This window comes from Apteryx rowi, unplaced genomic scaffold (assembly GCF_003343035.1).
Source record: "Apteryx rowi isolate R43461 unplaced genomic scaffold, aptRow1 scaffold_0, whole genome shotgun sequence".
Lineage (NCBI taxonomy): Eukaryota > Metazoa > Chordata > Aves > Apterygiformes > Apterygidae > Apteryx > Apteryx rowi.
Genome location: NW_020447195.1, coordinates 5,364,003 through 5,381,158, shown reverse-complemented (window position 1 = coordinate 5,381,158; position 17,156 = coordinate 5,364,003). Strand labels below are relative to the sequence as shown.

Here is a 17,156-nt window from a genome sequence, read left to right as displayed (position 1 = left end):
AGGATTTAAGCCTGAATCATCTATCTTCCAGGTGAGTCTTTGCTTTGTTATATCCTGATATGGACATTTCAACACATTTCACATTTCAAATCTTGAAAAAGATTAATGAGATGGGAGAACTGTTTTCAGCCAAGCTATATGTTGAGTACACATTTTTTGCTCTATAGTTATAATAATAATAATATTACTATTTTAAGCAGGTAAACTGGAATTGAGTGTCTTKTCCAAAGCTTTGCAGTGACTCAGTGGCAGATCATGGTATACTTGAGTTATATCTCACCATTAGAATGTGGACAGTTTGTTTCTGTCTGCTTAAATATTACAAACAGTCAAACATTCAAGAATGTAGGGCATGGAATTTGCTTTTCACATTGCTGTGAATAGATGATAAGGCAAGATTTTTTTTTCCTAAAAAGCAAATACAAATCCAGTGGTAGTCCTAGTCCTGGTAGGTGCCCTGACTACCAAAAGCCGGAGAGTATTTGTTCCTTTAATATGAAATACAAAGTACTGTGCTGAAGATGTGCTGGTCCTATCACTGTCATCCTCACCTACAAATACACCTCAAGGGAGGTTCAACACATGCCCAACATCACAGTACTAAAGAGATATTATTCTCTTAAGTCCAATGATTCTTACTTACATTGCTCACTGCAGAGTCTTTCTGGATAATGGTCCCTGCCTTTTCTGGGCTGGACGGGATGTCGTAAAGCTGGTTTGGCTCTTCCCGGAAACACTCAGTGGATCCGAAGAGCGCAGACCCCTTTCTTCTCGCGGGTGGAGTGGCACCGCTCTAGTCAAAGGAAAACACACAGGTTGGCTTCAGTTCTTTTTAGAGCCCACCGAAGACTTTGGTGGTATCAAAGGCCTTCAGGTCATACGCTGCGTAGCTCCTGGTTCCTACAGCTTGGGTCAGGACACAGTCTGCTGGCGAGCGGCTGAAGTGCTTTGGCACACCGCTGTATGAGAGGGAGACGGGCGCTAGGTGGTGCAAGGAAGCTGTCACCAACCCTCCTGGCTATCGGTCTGAACAGGGATCACCCCATTCATATAAAGTGGGCAGAACAAGACGTCCGTTGATAACCTGACAATAAGTCAATTAAACTGGTCTGAATCTTACGCTGCCAGGTGCTGTCAGGGAGCGTAAGGTGCCCAGGGAGGCTCTGTGGACTTGCTCCGCTGCTGCATGCCCATCTTTCCATCATGGGCAGGAGAGCCTGGCTCCTCTCCCAGCCTGGTGACCCTGACACACTGCAGAGAGGAGGTGGGGAAAGTGTGGTGACATTCAGTCTCCCCCGGGAATCACGGTGTCAAGAAAAAGATCATATGACAGGTTGCTTCAAGAGGTAGCTCCGAAAGGCATGCTGCTCTTGCACTGAATGTATCAGGGTTACATGATCTAATCCCTTGCATTTTGTTGCCCMGAGGGAGGGTGGTGTGGGTGACCTTTTAGTTYCCATTTGTACATGCRCTAATGCCTCTTCTGTAAACATTTCATTTCAGYTTRTAGAAAACACTTTAATCTTCCCAGTCAACAAAGGAGACAAAGAGACAAATCTCATTTCCTGACAGGTAAACCAAGAGGCTGGCCACGCWGTCTGACTCTGGGAGTTCATCTGTGGAAAAAGTGCCTCGTGACTGAGTCAAGGTAAAACTAAAAGTGTTCATTAGAAACATAACCGGATTTAAGACATGTTTCTCTAAATATCTAACAAATTCAAAAGAGAACTGCTTTAGGTTTTGAACTTCCCTAAAAAAGCATGAGTTTCTGACAGATTTTACAGAAGAATTCAAAACAAACAGGAAAATGGTAGAATTTCCTTTGAAATGTGTTCCAAGGTCTCCTGTGAGGGACGTGGAACGTGGCTCCCGCTGCACTAGGGTACCATGATGGGACTCACCTGCGTGAATAAGGACTCTCGGCGCTGCATTGATGGAACATCATATACCTCACGTCTGATATTTGGGATGGAAGCCCGGCACACTCTCGGAAGAGTAAGCAGGTGCTTAGGGGGGGAAAAGAAATCATGAGAAAGCTTCAGTGAGCTCAGGACCTCTTTTAAAACTTAATTTGTTAAATAGGCCATATATAGAGGAAACACTCCTAAGTGATTAAAAACCTTTCAGTTGTTCATTGATGCTAGTAGACAAGAACTAACTTTAAAAACAAGCCTGGTATTTTTTCTTGTAATTGTAATTGTAATTCTAATTCTCCTTTGCCAGCATTTCTACTTTATTTCTGATAGGAATCAACACATACAAATTAAAGACAATCTGCCTTATTAACCAAGGGGGAGGAAAGATTGGGAGAAAATACAGCTTTAGATATCATCTAAGTCTTTTGACTGCCCAAAAGCAGAACCACCAAAAAAAGAAATCGGGGGAATTTCTACTTCTGCAGTCTCACAGAGCCATTAGGTCAAGCCACATTTAGTGGAGGCAGGAGCAGCAAGAAGGTCCAGGCGGAGATTATTTTGTAGTAATGTAAGATTTGCTCTCTCAGAAGGAATAAACCTGGTTACTTCAATGTCCTGTCCAGCTCCATAAACAGAGAAGCRTGATATAGAAATTCCATTATCTAGGTCAGTTAGAGATTAATTTTCTTGTTTGCACTAACAGAGGCATAAAAGAGAATTTCCTGAGAAGACAGGATAAAAGATATCCTTAGCCCAAGCCTGTTTTCAGATGGGCAAGTCTTATTCAGTATGTAACAAAAAGGARACTCACTAAATATCATGTCTGAGGAGAATAAATTATTTTAAAGTACTTTCAGTCACAGTAGGGCAAGAAACTGCACTTGTATTAGGCAACAAATAAAGAAGTGACAATGCTTTTATGTAGGCTGAAAGCACACAGGCTCTGGGGGATTTTGCTTTATTCTATTRCTTTCAATCAGCTCCCTCAAAGACTTACAGGGGCTTTACGCAGCTGCTCAGAGAACAGCTGAGTATGTCAGGAGCTTTGCCAGTTGTCCCATAGGATCTACACGGGGCGATCCAGAGCGCCTCGGCTTGTGTCCTGCACTCGCATAGGCTGTTCGCCTCTTATGCCTTCACCTGCATCTGTGTGTGGCTGGGACCACGCTAGTACAGTTGTTGTAGTAACAGCTGTGACGTTGTGCAAGGGGCAGCTCAGGCAAATCTGAACTTCTAAATAGTAAAAGCAGGCTAGGACATTATGGTTTTGCTCTTTATTAAAGCAAACAAGGCTTGGGTATCAGAGGGCATCAGTACAAGCTCATGAAATGACAGACACAAAAAGCCAGCTAACTCTTAGCTTGTGCCACTCATTCAAATAAAAARTAAATAGATGACAATTTCAGGGCCTGATTTGCTAACACAACATGGAAAATGTGTATCAATATCACACTCTATTTGTAAATGCCTTTTTTAGGGTTAGGAATGAAGAGAAATCGGGTCACACCAAGTGCAAAAGGCTTTTTTGCAGATGTTACCCAATTTGAGCTTGCAGTTACAGTTACTGCACATGGAGTTTGGATGTGCAACTGAAATGCTGAAAATGTGGATTTCAGTCACCACAGATGCACTGAGTTTCTCTGTTTTCTAGCACCCATTTGCCACTTCAACATGGAACCCGCACCTCAGCTGCTGTAACTTGCCTTTTGGCACTGTGGAAGGAAAGCTGCCTAAATGAGTTCCCTAAATGCAGTGATCATTAAATCAGCCCCAAAGGCTATAGTTCAGGGCTGAATTTCTTTTCTTTGCCCTACTGTCAACCAGTGTTTATAGCGTGATTTTCATATAGGGAATAGTTAGTTTAAAAGAGCTACCAAGGGCTGAAGAGCTCATGGGACTGAACATGGGACAAGTCCTCTACCTGCCATATTATTCTTTCATTATAAAAGATTCCTCATGATTTTTTTGCTGAAGAAAGCACAATTTTTAATGTTAAGATACTTGATGCTCCGTTTAATCAAATTATGTTTTCCACTTACATATTTCATTTGAATGCCAAACACAGGGAACAGGGAGAAAAAAGGGTCAGGCCAGGAAGCTGTAATGAAACCCCAGAGAACGGGGCTTGCAACCTCCCCTGCAGCTGCAGGGACTGGTGACTACTGGTGAGTGCTGGTGACTGCTCTCACCCCACGCAAACACAGACTGACAGAGCAGCTTGCACTTGCTATTGCTATTGAGCAATGGATCCCTGTCTCCTCCAGCATGTCTAAAGCAGGTAGCTGTCTTTTTTATGCAAGTCTAATGACAACCTTGAATAGCAGGAGAAGAGATAGACAGCAGCAGCACTCTGAGCTTGCTGAAGACCTGGAAACAGGAGAAACTAGACCAAAGACAGCCATCTCAGCAAAGAGTGGCTTATTTATCACAAACCATCTTCTTGCACAGATGTTTGCAAAGACCCCACATATGCCCAGAGGACTCTGTATAGATGCATGTTGTAGACCATCAGAGGAGAAAGTTCTGTATCTTGCTAATTTAATTTTGGGAATGGGCTTATAAATCATTTCTAGATCCCCCCAAACAAATGGTGTATTCTTTACTTACTGTCCTATTCTACAGCTGCCCTAAACTGTCAAAAAAAGTGAGGGACTACAGAATAATGGAGAATATCATATTTTGCCCAGAACAGCACTTCTTGCATAACACTATATACTGTAATAGAATTTATAGGAGTTTCCTAAACATCATTTATTTGAATAACTTTGCTGCAAATTCAGCTGAAATGTTCAGACCTATAGCCTTTATTATTTTCCATCTMCCAATAATTGTTTTAATTATAACATTTTTTACTTTATTATCTGCTCATATTCTTACCTGATTTGTTGAGCTTTGGGTCCTTTCACTGAGTAGCTGTGCAGCCAAGGATGGTACCTGATATATTCCTTGGGCAGGTAGAGTAGAGGTCCTAGCTGGTAATTTAACCCACCCTTCCATCTTTTCATATGTAGATGAGGATGTGGTAGACTTGGGAATGGAGGGAACCTGGTAAATGTTTTGCTGGCCAGCTGGCAGTTCGGCGGTGTCACTCTGGGTGGAAAGAGGTGGCAAGTCTGCCTGAGAGCCAGCAAGGAGCTGGAGGCGATTGGCAGGAGCCAGGCCCTGTCTCCCATGGAGGGAACATTTCCACCAGCCCTCACTGCCAATGACATTTTGGTCAAGAACTGTCAGGATGTCTCCTTTGCGGAAGGCCAGCTCATCTGAGCACTCTGCTTTGTTGTCATATAGTGCTTTCGCCAGAGTATTCTGGAGAGAAAAAAACAAAATGTGGGCTTTGCATTGTTTATACCAAAAGAAATGTTACACTAGTTGCCAGTTTAGCAATTATCTCCACCTTAATTTCAGTCTAATTCTAACCCGCCAGTTTCTATGCTGAAGAACATCTCTCAGAGCATTGGTTTCATAGTGTTAAGCATTTTCAGCACGCATGCGCTATGTTCAGTGCAGTACAGAAATAAATAATATAATACTGTTATATATTTCTTCATCATCTTTCCTGCTGAGATTCTTGAAGAACACTGCTAACATTCATTACTTTGACCTTATGAAAATCCCTATATGAAAAATAGGTACTTTCTTCAATGGTATTCTAAAAATTCTTTGTCAGAAGTCACACAGGAAATGTATCACCAAACCAAAAATAAAACTCACACCTCCCTGACTGCTAACTAATTTGTCTGAGGACTTCAGCTGCACATAAACAAGGCTAATTGTTTCTTACCTGAAAAAAACATTTCTTATTTTCCTTTAACCTTTTTTCTTTTCTCAAAACCTTACGAAGACAGACCTCTCAGTAACGCCAACCCTAAAGATTTTAATAAGTGTCCAGTGGTAATTCCAGTGGCATAAATACTAGCAAAGAGCAGCATTTGGTGTGTTGAATGCTGCATCTTCTAACCCTGAAGCACTAGAAGCCATTATAAGGAGAATATGTTTTGAATTACCTACAGAAGCATTTCTATTATTCCTAGCACTGGGAGACTAATAGAGCTCACACAACAAAGTGGTATTTACTTCCCTAACATCCTTGCTGTGGCATCACATTCTGCAAATGACACAGGCAAAGTGCCCGTGATCGATGGTGTCCACACAAGGCATCTTTGAGTTGCCACAGGACTTGTGAAGACACAGACTTCAGCTAGCTGTGCCCATGCAGCCCCGGATGAGAAAGCTGGATACTACTTAACGCAGAGAATCCTGCACTAATGGGATTCTCTTACCTGACACATCAGCTTGGGGACAAATCTAAATATGCTTGTGTACTGTAATGCCAAACCAATTAGCTTGGTAATCTTCATGGCATGGCAGTGCATTCACTGGCTCATCTTCAAGCAAGCACACCTGAAGCAGCATCTGTGTTTCTCTCCACAATACAGACACCACCAGTATCCAGATACTTCAATCTTTAATACATCTTTCAGCATCCTCATGCAGCGCTTCTTATTGTCATTCTTTTAGACAGGAAACTAAGGAAGAAGAGTATGTGACTTTCCTAAGATCACAGAAAATCTGTGAGATAACAAATTTTCATATTTCCCAGGGATCTAAAGAGCTCCTTGACCTCAGAGCAGCCCTATCTGCCTCAGTTGAAGCCTATAAATTTGTGGCAATTATAAGTGTGTGGATAACCATGTTTTATTTTTAGCATATTTAGGATCTTGGTATTTGCTTAATCATTACAAGATGACAGTTAATGAAAAGTAGTAGCAGAAGGTAGTTTTGTAGAAAGAACTGCAGACATAGTGTTTTTCAGTACAACAACATTGCATTTGCCTTCAGCTTTAAAATGAGGCTGACTGCTCCCCACTGGATGTCTTCTAGCATTAATTTCTTATCAGAAAGAGCAAGTAATGTCCAAAGAGATAGTGTCCAAATAGGAAACATGACGCCTTGTATTTTTGTCCAGAGCATTTGCTGTAAAGCAACAGCTGGTTTGAAGTAACAGCAGAAGAAAATCAATTTGTCAGCTCAGCTGATGAAAGTGGCCTGTTGTTAGTAGCGTACATTTCTTCGTAAGGATGACCACGAACAATGGCCTTTTTATGATACATGGGTTTGTCCATCAGCAGCTGTCCGAGACGGACAACAACAGTTCCATTTTCCTTATGTCGTAGTGTGGTTAAAACAGTCTTCTTGCCTTGGACATGGTAGCCCACTCTCTCTTTGGACAATGGCAAATGCTCTGAACCACCTGTGTTTCAGTCAGGCCTTCAGGAATCTCACCACAGAGTGCAGCCCGGGGTGCATTTGGGCTTCACACATTGTTGCAATTGTAATTAAATTAATTAACTGTAATTAAAATAAAAAAGAGAGAGAGACAACTTTTCCTATTATTAATCAGTGACACTTCTAGATTTGGCTTACAATTTGAGACCTTTTTATTGAGCACTGTAAAAAGCACATTAAAGGATGGTCCCTCTTGTTAAGATCTGAAGAGGATGGGCAGGCGGAGGGAGGAGAACTCTCCCCCTTTTGCAAACAGGCAACTGAAATATTAAGAGCCTTATCCACGCTCACACAGGAAACCAGTGGCAGAGCCAGGAAGTCCAAACACGGAGGAACTGAGGCCCTGTCTAGTGCCTTAGACAACAAGACTATCTTTCCTAATTGCACCAATACAGTACAAATAAGAGGAAAATTTGTTTCACAGTATAGTTTTAAAAGACATCTAGTTGTCATCATTTTCCCAGCTAATTCTTTCTTGTGGAAATAGCAAACTGAACACATCATAGGGCCAAATTTTTTAGTTAATCAACATATAAAACTACACAAGTCTAATTTCAAATCTCAATTGTTTTAGAGTAAATATGCCGACTTTTGCTAAGACAAATTTTGGCCTGTATACATCAGTGAGAATTTCTGCAAATGGTACCTCTACACTACAGCCTAAGTTATACAAAGTGAGGAGGTCCTCTTCCCATCAGCAACACTTCAGCAACATTCAAACGTGACTGCAGCAAGTATTAGGAGGAGAAAATATTTCAGCTATTCTCTCATCTGTTTTTCTAGACAAATTAAATCTGCTTCCATTGCAAAACAAATAAAGTGAGAGAACAGCCAGGTCAGCGTAAGCAACAGAGAATCCTATTCAACAGCAAAGATATTCCACAAAGATGTTGTCAAAACTCAGCTGACCAATATTTCATTTGGTAATGTCAGATGAATATATTCAGGGGTGCCCACAGTGAACAAAAAGTTAAATTTTAAGCTTACAACCTGAAAGTCACAAGCTTTTTCAGTACAGGGGTCTCTTCTTAGCATGAAGCACAGCACATATCCCTTTAGTTTTGTTAGTAAAAGCTGTGCAAACATCCAAGGGCAAGTAGCCCACAGTGAGATACCAATTCAAAGCATATCACAGTGGTTCAGATTTTTAAAGGTGGTCTCTAATTTGTGGAGCTCAAATTAGGGCATTTGGGCTCACATCAGGAGGCGACATGAATGCCCAGGAACCTTTGAAATCATCTCAATTGCGAGCTAAACAGGAGGTGTTCAAAATCGTTGGGCACTTTCGAAAATCTGACCTTGCTGGAACAACAAATCTGTTCTCATAGATCGGCTCCCATCTGTAAGGCTGGAACCTTAAAATTTTCAGCCTTATACGGAGAAGTGATGGAGACAGGCCCCAAACTCCAGACTGCAGAGTGCGAATGAACTGGAAGACTGTCAGGTCTTAGCTGAGCTATCAAGCAGGAAAAAGAGAAGTGCAAAGGCTCTTCCATCTAAGGCAATGCTAAATTAAATTTCATGTTTCAGGACACATGGTCAGTACTATAGAGTTTGAAAGCAAGTCTTTTCCATCCTTCCTCAAGTTCAGCATTGCCTAAGTGCACACCAACATCATGGCATGTTTCACGATTTTCCTTCCGGAGTACCAGCTCCATCACTGGAGCAATGTGCCAGCCATTGCTAGAAATATGATTCCAGACAACACTGAGAGAAAGGCATTACTGATCTTACTGGCTGAGAAATCTTGAATTTCAGGCCCTGCAGCCTGCCTTTCCCTTACAGCCCCTTGGTGACATTTTTCAGGGCATTTTAAAAAGGGCGGAGATACTTAGGGAAGTATTTTGATGAAAATTTCTTATCCATTTGCCTTGGAACTAGTCTCTGAAGGAGTTTTATAAGAAGGTAGGGACACCTGTAACACAGAAAATATTAGTAATTTGTAGCCACCAAACTACAGGAAGGTGCCAGGCAAAGCTCTTTTAAAAGATACCTCTTAAAATGGATTGTTTTACTATAGGGCAAACTGGCACAAATACAAAGCTGTGTATGGCAGTTCTAGGATATGCTGTAAGACTATTTACACAGGCCTCAGAGTTTATTCATTGCTTCATTTATTCTCGTTCCTTTTAGCCTCACAACACCCATGTCAGTCATCTGTTCTGAAACATGTTGCAGCGAGATATGAGGATGAAAAAAAAACCGAACGAAAGAACCCCCCCCCCACCACCACCACCAAAGAAAAGAGCTAAACCCCAACCTCTTCCCTTGAACAGACGCTTCTATATATATTTTCAGTGCCCACAGCCTGGCAGAAAGTTGCATCAATATGTTGTAAAACCGATATGAGCAACGCCATGTAACTCAAGTAACTTACCTTCTGCTGAATTCTGATCCCCCCAAAATCACAGAAGGAGGAACATTTTCACAAGGCATAGGAAATAAGAGGCTGAGTAACTCTGCCTTTGTGTTTTGTTCTTTATCCTCCTTTGCTCCTCTATTTAGAGGACTAGTAAGCCCCCTTTTTTCTCTTATTTCCTTTCCGAGTGTTGTGGTTACTTTCTCACCTGGCCCCTCCGGCCCCGACAGTGGTAGGTGCTGGCGCAAAGAGACTTGTGAAGCATTTCTTTCATGCACTGTTATCATCAGAGAGCTGCAGGCAGCTTGGAAACCGTTAGCGTAGGCTCCGGCAGTTTTTAGGAGTCGCAGCTGTGGAATCGGTCCGTATTAGCACAGGATGCTACAGCACACCTCGAAGATCAGCTAGGGCTGGTAAAACACACGCTGTCACAAGCTGACAGCAGTGCCTAACCGCAGGCAGTGCTGCTGTGTTTAACTATTTGACAGGAGCTCCACGCAAGCAGGTAGTGACCTAGCTCGCTCAGGTCCTGGGAAGCCGTGTAGCTTTGGCAGCAAAGGGCTCGTTACAGGTTAGCTGCTCTTCTGGTGGGGTTTGAGGTGGTAGCGACCCCGTCCCGGTGCTAGGCAGTCCTGCTACAGCAGCAGAGCTGCATCGGTTGTTAAAGCTAGACTGGTGACGACTACGTTTCGCTGAAGTCAAACGCTTAGCAATGCTCTCAGGAAGGGAGTATGGTCATACTGAATAAACCGAAGTGCGGGGAGGCTGCGTAAAGCGCCGTCGTTCCCCTGGCCGTGCCCTGCCTCTCCGCCAGCACCCAGCCCGCTCCAGCTCCGCAGGCAGCAGCCTGCCTTCTCCATCCATCACTCACGTTAAGAAATATAGTGAATCACTGAGGAGCCACTGAATGCCCAAACTGTTCCAATCTGCTTTCCAAAGAGCTCCTATTTTCGGAGACATTTTTAGAAGAACTCATCCCAGCCACTGGATTTTGCGACCACGGTAACATTGGGAGCAGATTTGTGGATAAAAGTTACAGGATGTTTATGACAGGTGAGTGCTGGATCTGACTAAACAGATAGACAGCTAAGGTCTACCAATTGCATCTACGGTCATGTGGAGCGAGGTTGTTTGTAGTACAGGATCTGGCTTGTCTAAGTTGAGGCTATTAGTCAGAAATCAGGCCCTATCTACACTTTCAGCTGTCTAGGACATATGTAAAGAATCACTGTGGCAGCCCCTTCTATCATGTAAGCAGAAGCATCTCTGACCTGCCATTAAGTATAAACAAGTCCGGCATTCCCAGGATTGCAGAGACCTTATGGGATGCTTGGATAGGAGGAAGCTGTGCTTTGCAGCCAATGGGATCTGCATTTTTTCTTTATTACCAGAGAAGCGGAAACTGGCTGTCTAACACTATCATCCACAAAACGCCATCTAGGCCAGCTGTGTATAGTTCTTTGCTATTTTATGTGATCTCTTTAATGCGTCCTTACAATAAGCAACATCAGTACTAAAGCAACATAGAAGAGATGAAAGTGTTTTTCTGCTTTGACGTTTGTTGCTTCTTCCCTGTCAGCCCTTTGGCGGCCCTGAAAAACTTTTTTAAGACGAAGAACATCTTCGAGCCAGTTCACCGCCGCATGAGAAAGCACCGCGGCAGGCAGCACGTTGCTCTTCTCTCTCACACAGCAGACTTTGACAAGACGACGACAGAGCTCAGAGCCAGAAGGCAGAGCCTGCGGCCTCTGCGGCCTCCTTTCGAGACCTTCTTCTCTCCCACGCCAGGGTCCACGACCTCGTTTCAGCAACGCAAATGAGTTTGCGTGTGTTGAGCCGACCATATTCGATAGCTTTACAATGTAAGACCTCTGCTAACATGGGTTCAGTTAGCTCAGGCCTGAAGAAAAGTCCGTGTGGACCTGGAAGTGGGTCTCCTTTTTTTGGACTAATGCAATGATCTAATGCAAGATAATAACTCTCCCTACAAATCTGCTTTATGACATCCTTATTGTTTGTATGTCCTCATCCAGCAACACATCCACTACAAAACATAGGCAGCACTTGGGGATCTTCAGGACGAAAGCTGCTAACTCATGTGTATTAACGAAGAGATGAAAAATTTTAATTAAGAGTCAATAAGGCTGATAATTGTACCTTTTTGTACAATTCTATAAAATACGGTTCTATAATCTCAAAATGAGAATACTCACATAGACTGACATCTGTGCTCTATATACATATTTATGCTGATGCGAAACAAAAAATACCTTACAACTTCATACAGTGTTTAATATTACTAGGAACTTCTGATCCCTTTCCTATCCTGATCCTTATCCTGAGCCTATAATACGATTCACAGAAAATAAAATCTCGTCTAAAATATATGCAAATGTCGCTAGAAAATTTATCCATGTAATGCTAATTTGAGTAGCTTCCCTGCAAGTCTGCCAAAATAATTTCTGTACTCCTGCAATTTGTATTTGGAAGCTCCGGATTGCTGTTATGTACTATTTCATCTGATCTGTAGCTGTGCTAATACTTCACAGCATCTTCATTTCCAAACTAAAAAAGCAAATATTTTGTCTTCTATTGCCTTATTTTTGCTTCTTTAAAAACCTATTGAAATAATCTAAAGAAGAGAGAGTTTTAATCATGGGAGTTTCTTTTGTGGATGAAGCACTTTTATTGCAGGAAAATGAGACTTAAAATATTTGAGGAGAAGGAAAAGCTACAATTCAGGGCAGTGGGCTGTGTTTGCAAACCAGTCAGGCTGATGCATCAGTGATACCCTTTGACATGTTTACATAACTGTTTCCAGTTAATCTCTTCACCTCTGAACAAAGCTGAAGAAATAAACATTCTCCATTGCCCTGTTAGCTGGGAACAAGTTTCCCAAAGAAGTCCCTTTTAAATAGAAGCACAAATTCAGTCAATTTAACTTTTGCCCAATTCAATTATTTGTAGATAGAGCTAACATCTTTCAACACATGCAGAAGAAAGWATTTACCTTAAATGCTCTGATCTTTCTCCGCATGTGTGTGACCTCCTTCTAGCTGGGCGCTGTTGTATGTCCCACTTGCTGTGCTACATTTTCTGTGACTTGCAGAAGCTCCTTACACTGTATTTATTGTTTTGCTGGTGTATTTTCTTCTGGTTAGACAAAAGTTCCATATCTTTTTCTATGGACATTTTAAAGACCTGAGTTTAAACCAGGATTGAATGTCAGGACTTGCTTTTATTTCCTATTCAAAGGCTTAACTAATTTTTGGAGGATGGAACCAGGTTCTAATCATCAGGTTTTAAGTTCTGAAAGGTCAAATCAGTCTTTGATAAAATAAAGAACGGCTAGTTTCAAGCTTCAGGTAGAACCACTTAGAGGAGAACTGTGTGGAATCACATTTAGCTAGATGCAGTGATGGGGATTATAAATCAGTTTTGTTAATTTTSCTCAGTTCCATTTTCTCCGTAAATGGAGTTAATCAAATTCTAGCTGTACTAAAACCAGCAGAAAAATCCCACCGTTTTCAGTGCCACGCAGTTTTTGTTCCCATTCCTCGTATTTACACATGTGCTGTCTCGTGCCTGAGTTCCAGGAAAAACAAACTGCCATTTCTTGATGTGTAAAAAATACATATATATGTATTTCTGGGTTTGGGCTCCTCCTGCCATGCTATGGTTCTTTACCCACGTGCTTCAAATTAATTTACTTTTCTGAACCTTTTTAGTATCTTCATTGTATGTTAACACAAAATTTATATCCAAACATGGATTTAAAAATATAGGAAGAAAGTTCTGATGAGCATTAATTTTCTCTTTCTGGCTTCTAAGTATTAGATGCTTAACTCTTTAGAACTGGGTCCTTGCTCGTCTTCCTCTGCCTGCCCAGGGAATTGGCAAGAAATTCCTAGAATAGGTCGTGGGAGCAAAATAGGTAAGCTGACCATCTCGCCGTGGCTCATATAATAGGTTTTGTTTTGAAGCAAACCATTTTCTAGGTTCCCCCTCCATCCAAAAAGTACCAATTACAGAGAAATTTAGCAGAGAACAGAACCAGCCAGTCATGCTCTAATTCTATCTCCTGTACTTCTCCAGCAGACAAGAAAATGGGCTCYGCTCATGACTGCTGAAATCACCGTTCCAAGAATAAATAGCGTGTGGCCATGTCCCTAATTACAAATTTTTTATTTGCAGTGACTGCTGTATACTCTTCCACCTTGGTGTGTAGGTGTGACAGGACGCTGTCCCTTGATCTCGTGCTACTTGCAGGAGAGATGCTACGGACTTCACGAACGTCGTAGAAACAACTAAATAACTGAATAATAACTGACCCATAACTGAAGGAGCAGATGGTCGAGAGAGGCTGCTCCCTCTGATTCATAATGAATCAGGGGCAGCACTGCAACTCCCAAACGCACCAGCTTCCCCCGTCTCCCTCATTTCCATTACCTGCCCCCAGACGTTATTTTTTCAAGACAGCCTGTTAGGGCAAGGCTTCATTTATCTGAAATTTCAGCTTTTTTTCTGGGAAAAGAAGTCGGCGTTTTTTCACCTGCCCTAATCGCTAATGCACACARCCGCTCCGCTGTCATTAACACACCGCCCAGGGGAACCGCAGAGCTTCCTGCCCCGCGGGGCAGCTGCCGGAGATCAGCCGTGAGCTCACCTGAAAGACTCGCTCGCTTTCATAGCCAGAGAAAGGCTATCTTCTACCTACCACAAAGCAAACGGATGCTAGGCATCTGCGTGTGCGCTCTCCTGGAAGCCTGGAAGCCAAGTATTAACAAATAATTATAAAATGGATATGGTCCACCACGTAAAGGTACCCCTCTCTTCCCAGAACAGCACAGTATTTTCTAAAAATGAACACTCTCACCGGTGCTTTCCTCTTTTGAGCTTCAGTTCTCTTTGCAGAAGAGCACTCACTACAGGACGGGGGCAATCATTATCCTAGAGTGCAAAAGCTTYCCCAGCCTCACGTAACTCATTTTCAAATTACTCGACATTTCTGTATCAAAGAGTGACTCCAGTTCTTAACACATTTGCATTAGCTATTTCCTAGTAATCGATGGTGAAAATACATRTGTGGCTCCTCTTTAGGATAATGTATAAACTCAAGACAAGTTTTAATCATTTATGCTCGTTAGTCCCAGGAAAATGAAAAAGGCAAGAGGTATCTAAGGGCCAGTCAGTAGCATTCAGTGTATTTTTGTAGTAAAGCATATCATTGCCTAATATTAATGGTATAAAACCTCACCCTTCTTGGCCAGACTATTGTTCTTCTTGATAAAGCATTTTTTCAGCTAAGTATGGATTGTATTTTAAAAATTAAGACCATGTGTTCTGTTAGTAACTCGTAAAGAGGATCCTCAGCACCCTTTGAAAAGCGATCCCAACAGATACAGATATTTACACTATATAAACTTTCATTAGAAAGGAGATAAACAATGCAGTTAATTGCAAGAGAAATAAAATTATCTCGTACTTACATTGACCTTCATCTTGCTGCCTTCTACTTCCCTGTTACTCCATCCCCTAAAACGAGGCGAACGCGATCGCTCCCAGCCCCGTCTCCCCCAGCCCCGTTCTTCAGATCAGGCAGAAATGCTCGAGGGTCTGGACGCCTGCAGAGCAAATGTCCAGCCTCCTTCCACCTACACCGCATTTGCAGGCAGCCCCGGAGGAGAGCAGCTATTGGGACCGAATGGAGCTAATTGCATAATAAAATCATCTCCGCGGTGCAATTGGCCTGCAGCTGCCGATGCAAACGAGGGCCTGGCACAGGGTCACACAGATGTCCCCGGTGCCAAGACCCACGGGGGATGCCGTCTGCGTTTTGCAGCTACATCTGAGCATAGAAAATACGGGGCCAAGAATATGATTTTCTTGGATTTTGAGGCATATTCGCAGCCTTTGCAGCATCATTATTTTGCTCCTCATTTTTCATACCTAAAAGCRGTTTGGTCTTACGCTTTGAAATTTTCATGTTCAGTTCTCTAGAAGATAGCACGTCTCCTTTGTAGTTGTGTAAATCACTGCAAAATAATCCCCTTATTTGAAGGCACAGAACTTGAGAGGAAAGCTAAACATTAGCTGCAGGTTACGGGTTTTGTTTTTGAATTATTTAGTTTTTAAAAATTGTTTAATGCTATCTAACAATAATATTGTTTAATACCATAGTTATTGTTGTTGCTATCTGCTCAACAACAGCTCTGCCAAGGTTATGCTTACACAAGTGAGCAGCTTATACTGCTTCTTTACTTTTGAATATCTTTGGTTTTGCACGCTGTTACTGGCTTTGCCCTTATACATCCTGCCTTTTTTCTAGCCACAGTGTTTTCCTTCCTCTTTCTGTAGTAGCTTCAAGACAAAATTAGGCACTCACTCCCAAACCCACAAACAAGCAAGCAGAAAAGAAGCATACCTTGAATAGAAAATGTTGAATTGAAARTGCTTTCTCAACAAAATCTGCACAACTGGACGGGGACTAGGAACAGACAAACAGCTAATACAACTGTCCAAATGCAGAAAACTACCTAGCACGAAGCAGTCCACTCGAATGCCTTCTGGTTTTGTTTGTTTTCTTTGTCTTATGATTACAACCAGTGCTTTTACTAGTGTGAACACTCCACATCGTGCAATGGGTAAAGAACAACCGGTAATTTACTACCCTGAAATCTGTAAGGTACCACCAGCATTTGCAACGTTCTAGAAATACAAGGAGCGAGGCTGCAACTAGAGGCCAYGAAACTGCTTTTGGAAGATCTCCTGAACTGAGGGCAGCTAGGCACTGCAGTGCGGCGAAGCGGACGCCCCCCGCCGCCTCGCTTGGCCTGGCGCCCGGGGCTGCGGCACCCGTCCTCGCAGCCGTGGACCACCCAACCCTGCCGCCAGCCCGTCAGGGCACCATGGCCATAGCTCAGAGACGTTGCACCGCGGAGGCTGGAGAGCATCTGGCCTTCAGCACACCCGGGAGATGAAGRTGAGCAGGTAGCAGCCCAAATTCTAAAGACAAAGGTCCAAACCCCTACTGCCCCCACCCTAAATTTAGGCAGAGTTTAGGCACCTAGTCCAGGAGCACAGCCCTCAAAGTCTTTGGAGCTCGTATTGGGTATAAATCRCAGGGCTTACGGCACGCACGCGTGAGCGCCCCATTAGCTCATGCTGAGCACCCAGTTAATGTAAGCATGAGCGCCCAAGCAGCACCCGCACGGGCGCAGGGCCGGGCGCACGCGGCAGGGCTCGGCAGTCGGGGGCCGCGAGGTGCCGCGGCTGGGTGCAGCCGGCCCCGAGACCCACGTCACACCCCACCGCGCACCCCACGTCAGCCAGGCCGGGCAGCACGGGGCAGCTCCGCTCCAACGCGCTGACGAAGGAGCGGCAGCCCCAGGGGGAGGAAGCACGCGAGGAGACGTGCAAGGAGACAGCGGGGAGACGCTGAAGGAGACGTGCAGAGGAGAGGTGGTTGGGGACACGCGTGGTTGGAGACACGCTCGTGCCGGGAGATGCTCCATGCCCAAGGGGTGCGCTGCCCCAGAGGGACCGCAGCCCGCGGGGGACCCTCGCCGGGATGGGGACGCCCCGAGGGATCGTGG

General features: G+C 43.4%; 1 protein-coding gene across 2 annotated transcripts in view; it reads right to left on the bottom strand.

Annotated features, from left to right (window-relative positions):
• The window catches only part of CASS4 (Cas scaffold protein family member 4), a 28,370-nt gene that overhangs the window by 6,172 nt on the left and 5,042 nt on the right, over window positions 1–17,156 (bottom strand). For both annotated transcript variants that reach the window (XM_026056670.1, XM_026056680.1), the window contains exons 2-4: window positions 4,794–5,222; window positions 1,902–2,006; window positions 644–793 (exon numbers count right to left, since the gene is read on the bottom strand). In XM_026056670.1, the coding sequence (XP_025912455.1) occupies window positions 644–793; window positions 1,902–2,006; window positions 4,794–5,222 (684 nt within the window). The remainder of the gene's footprint in view (window positions 1–643; window positions 794–1,901; window positions 2,007–4,793; window positions 5,223–17,156) is intronic.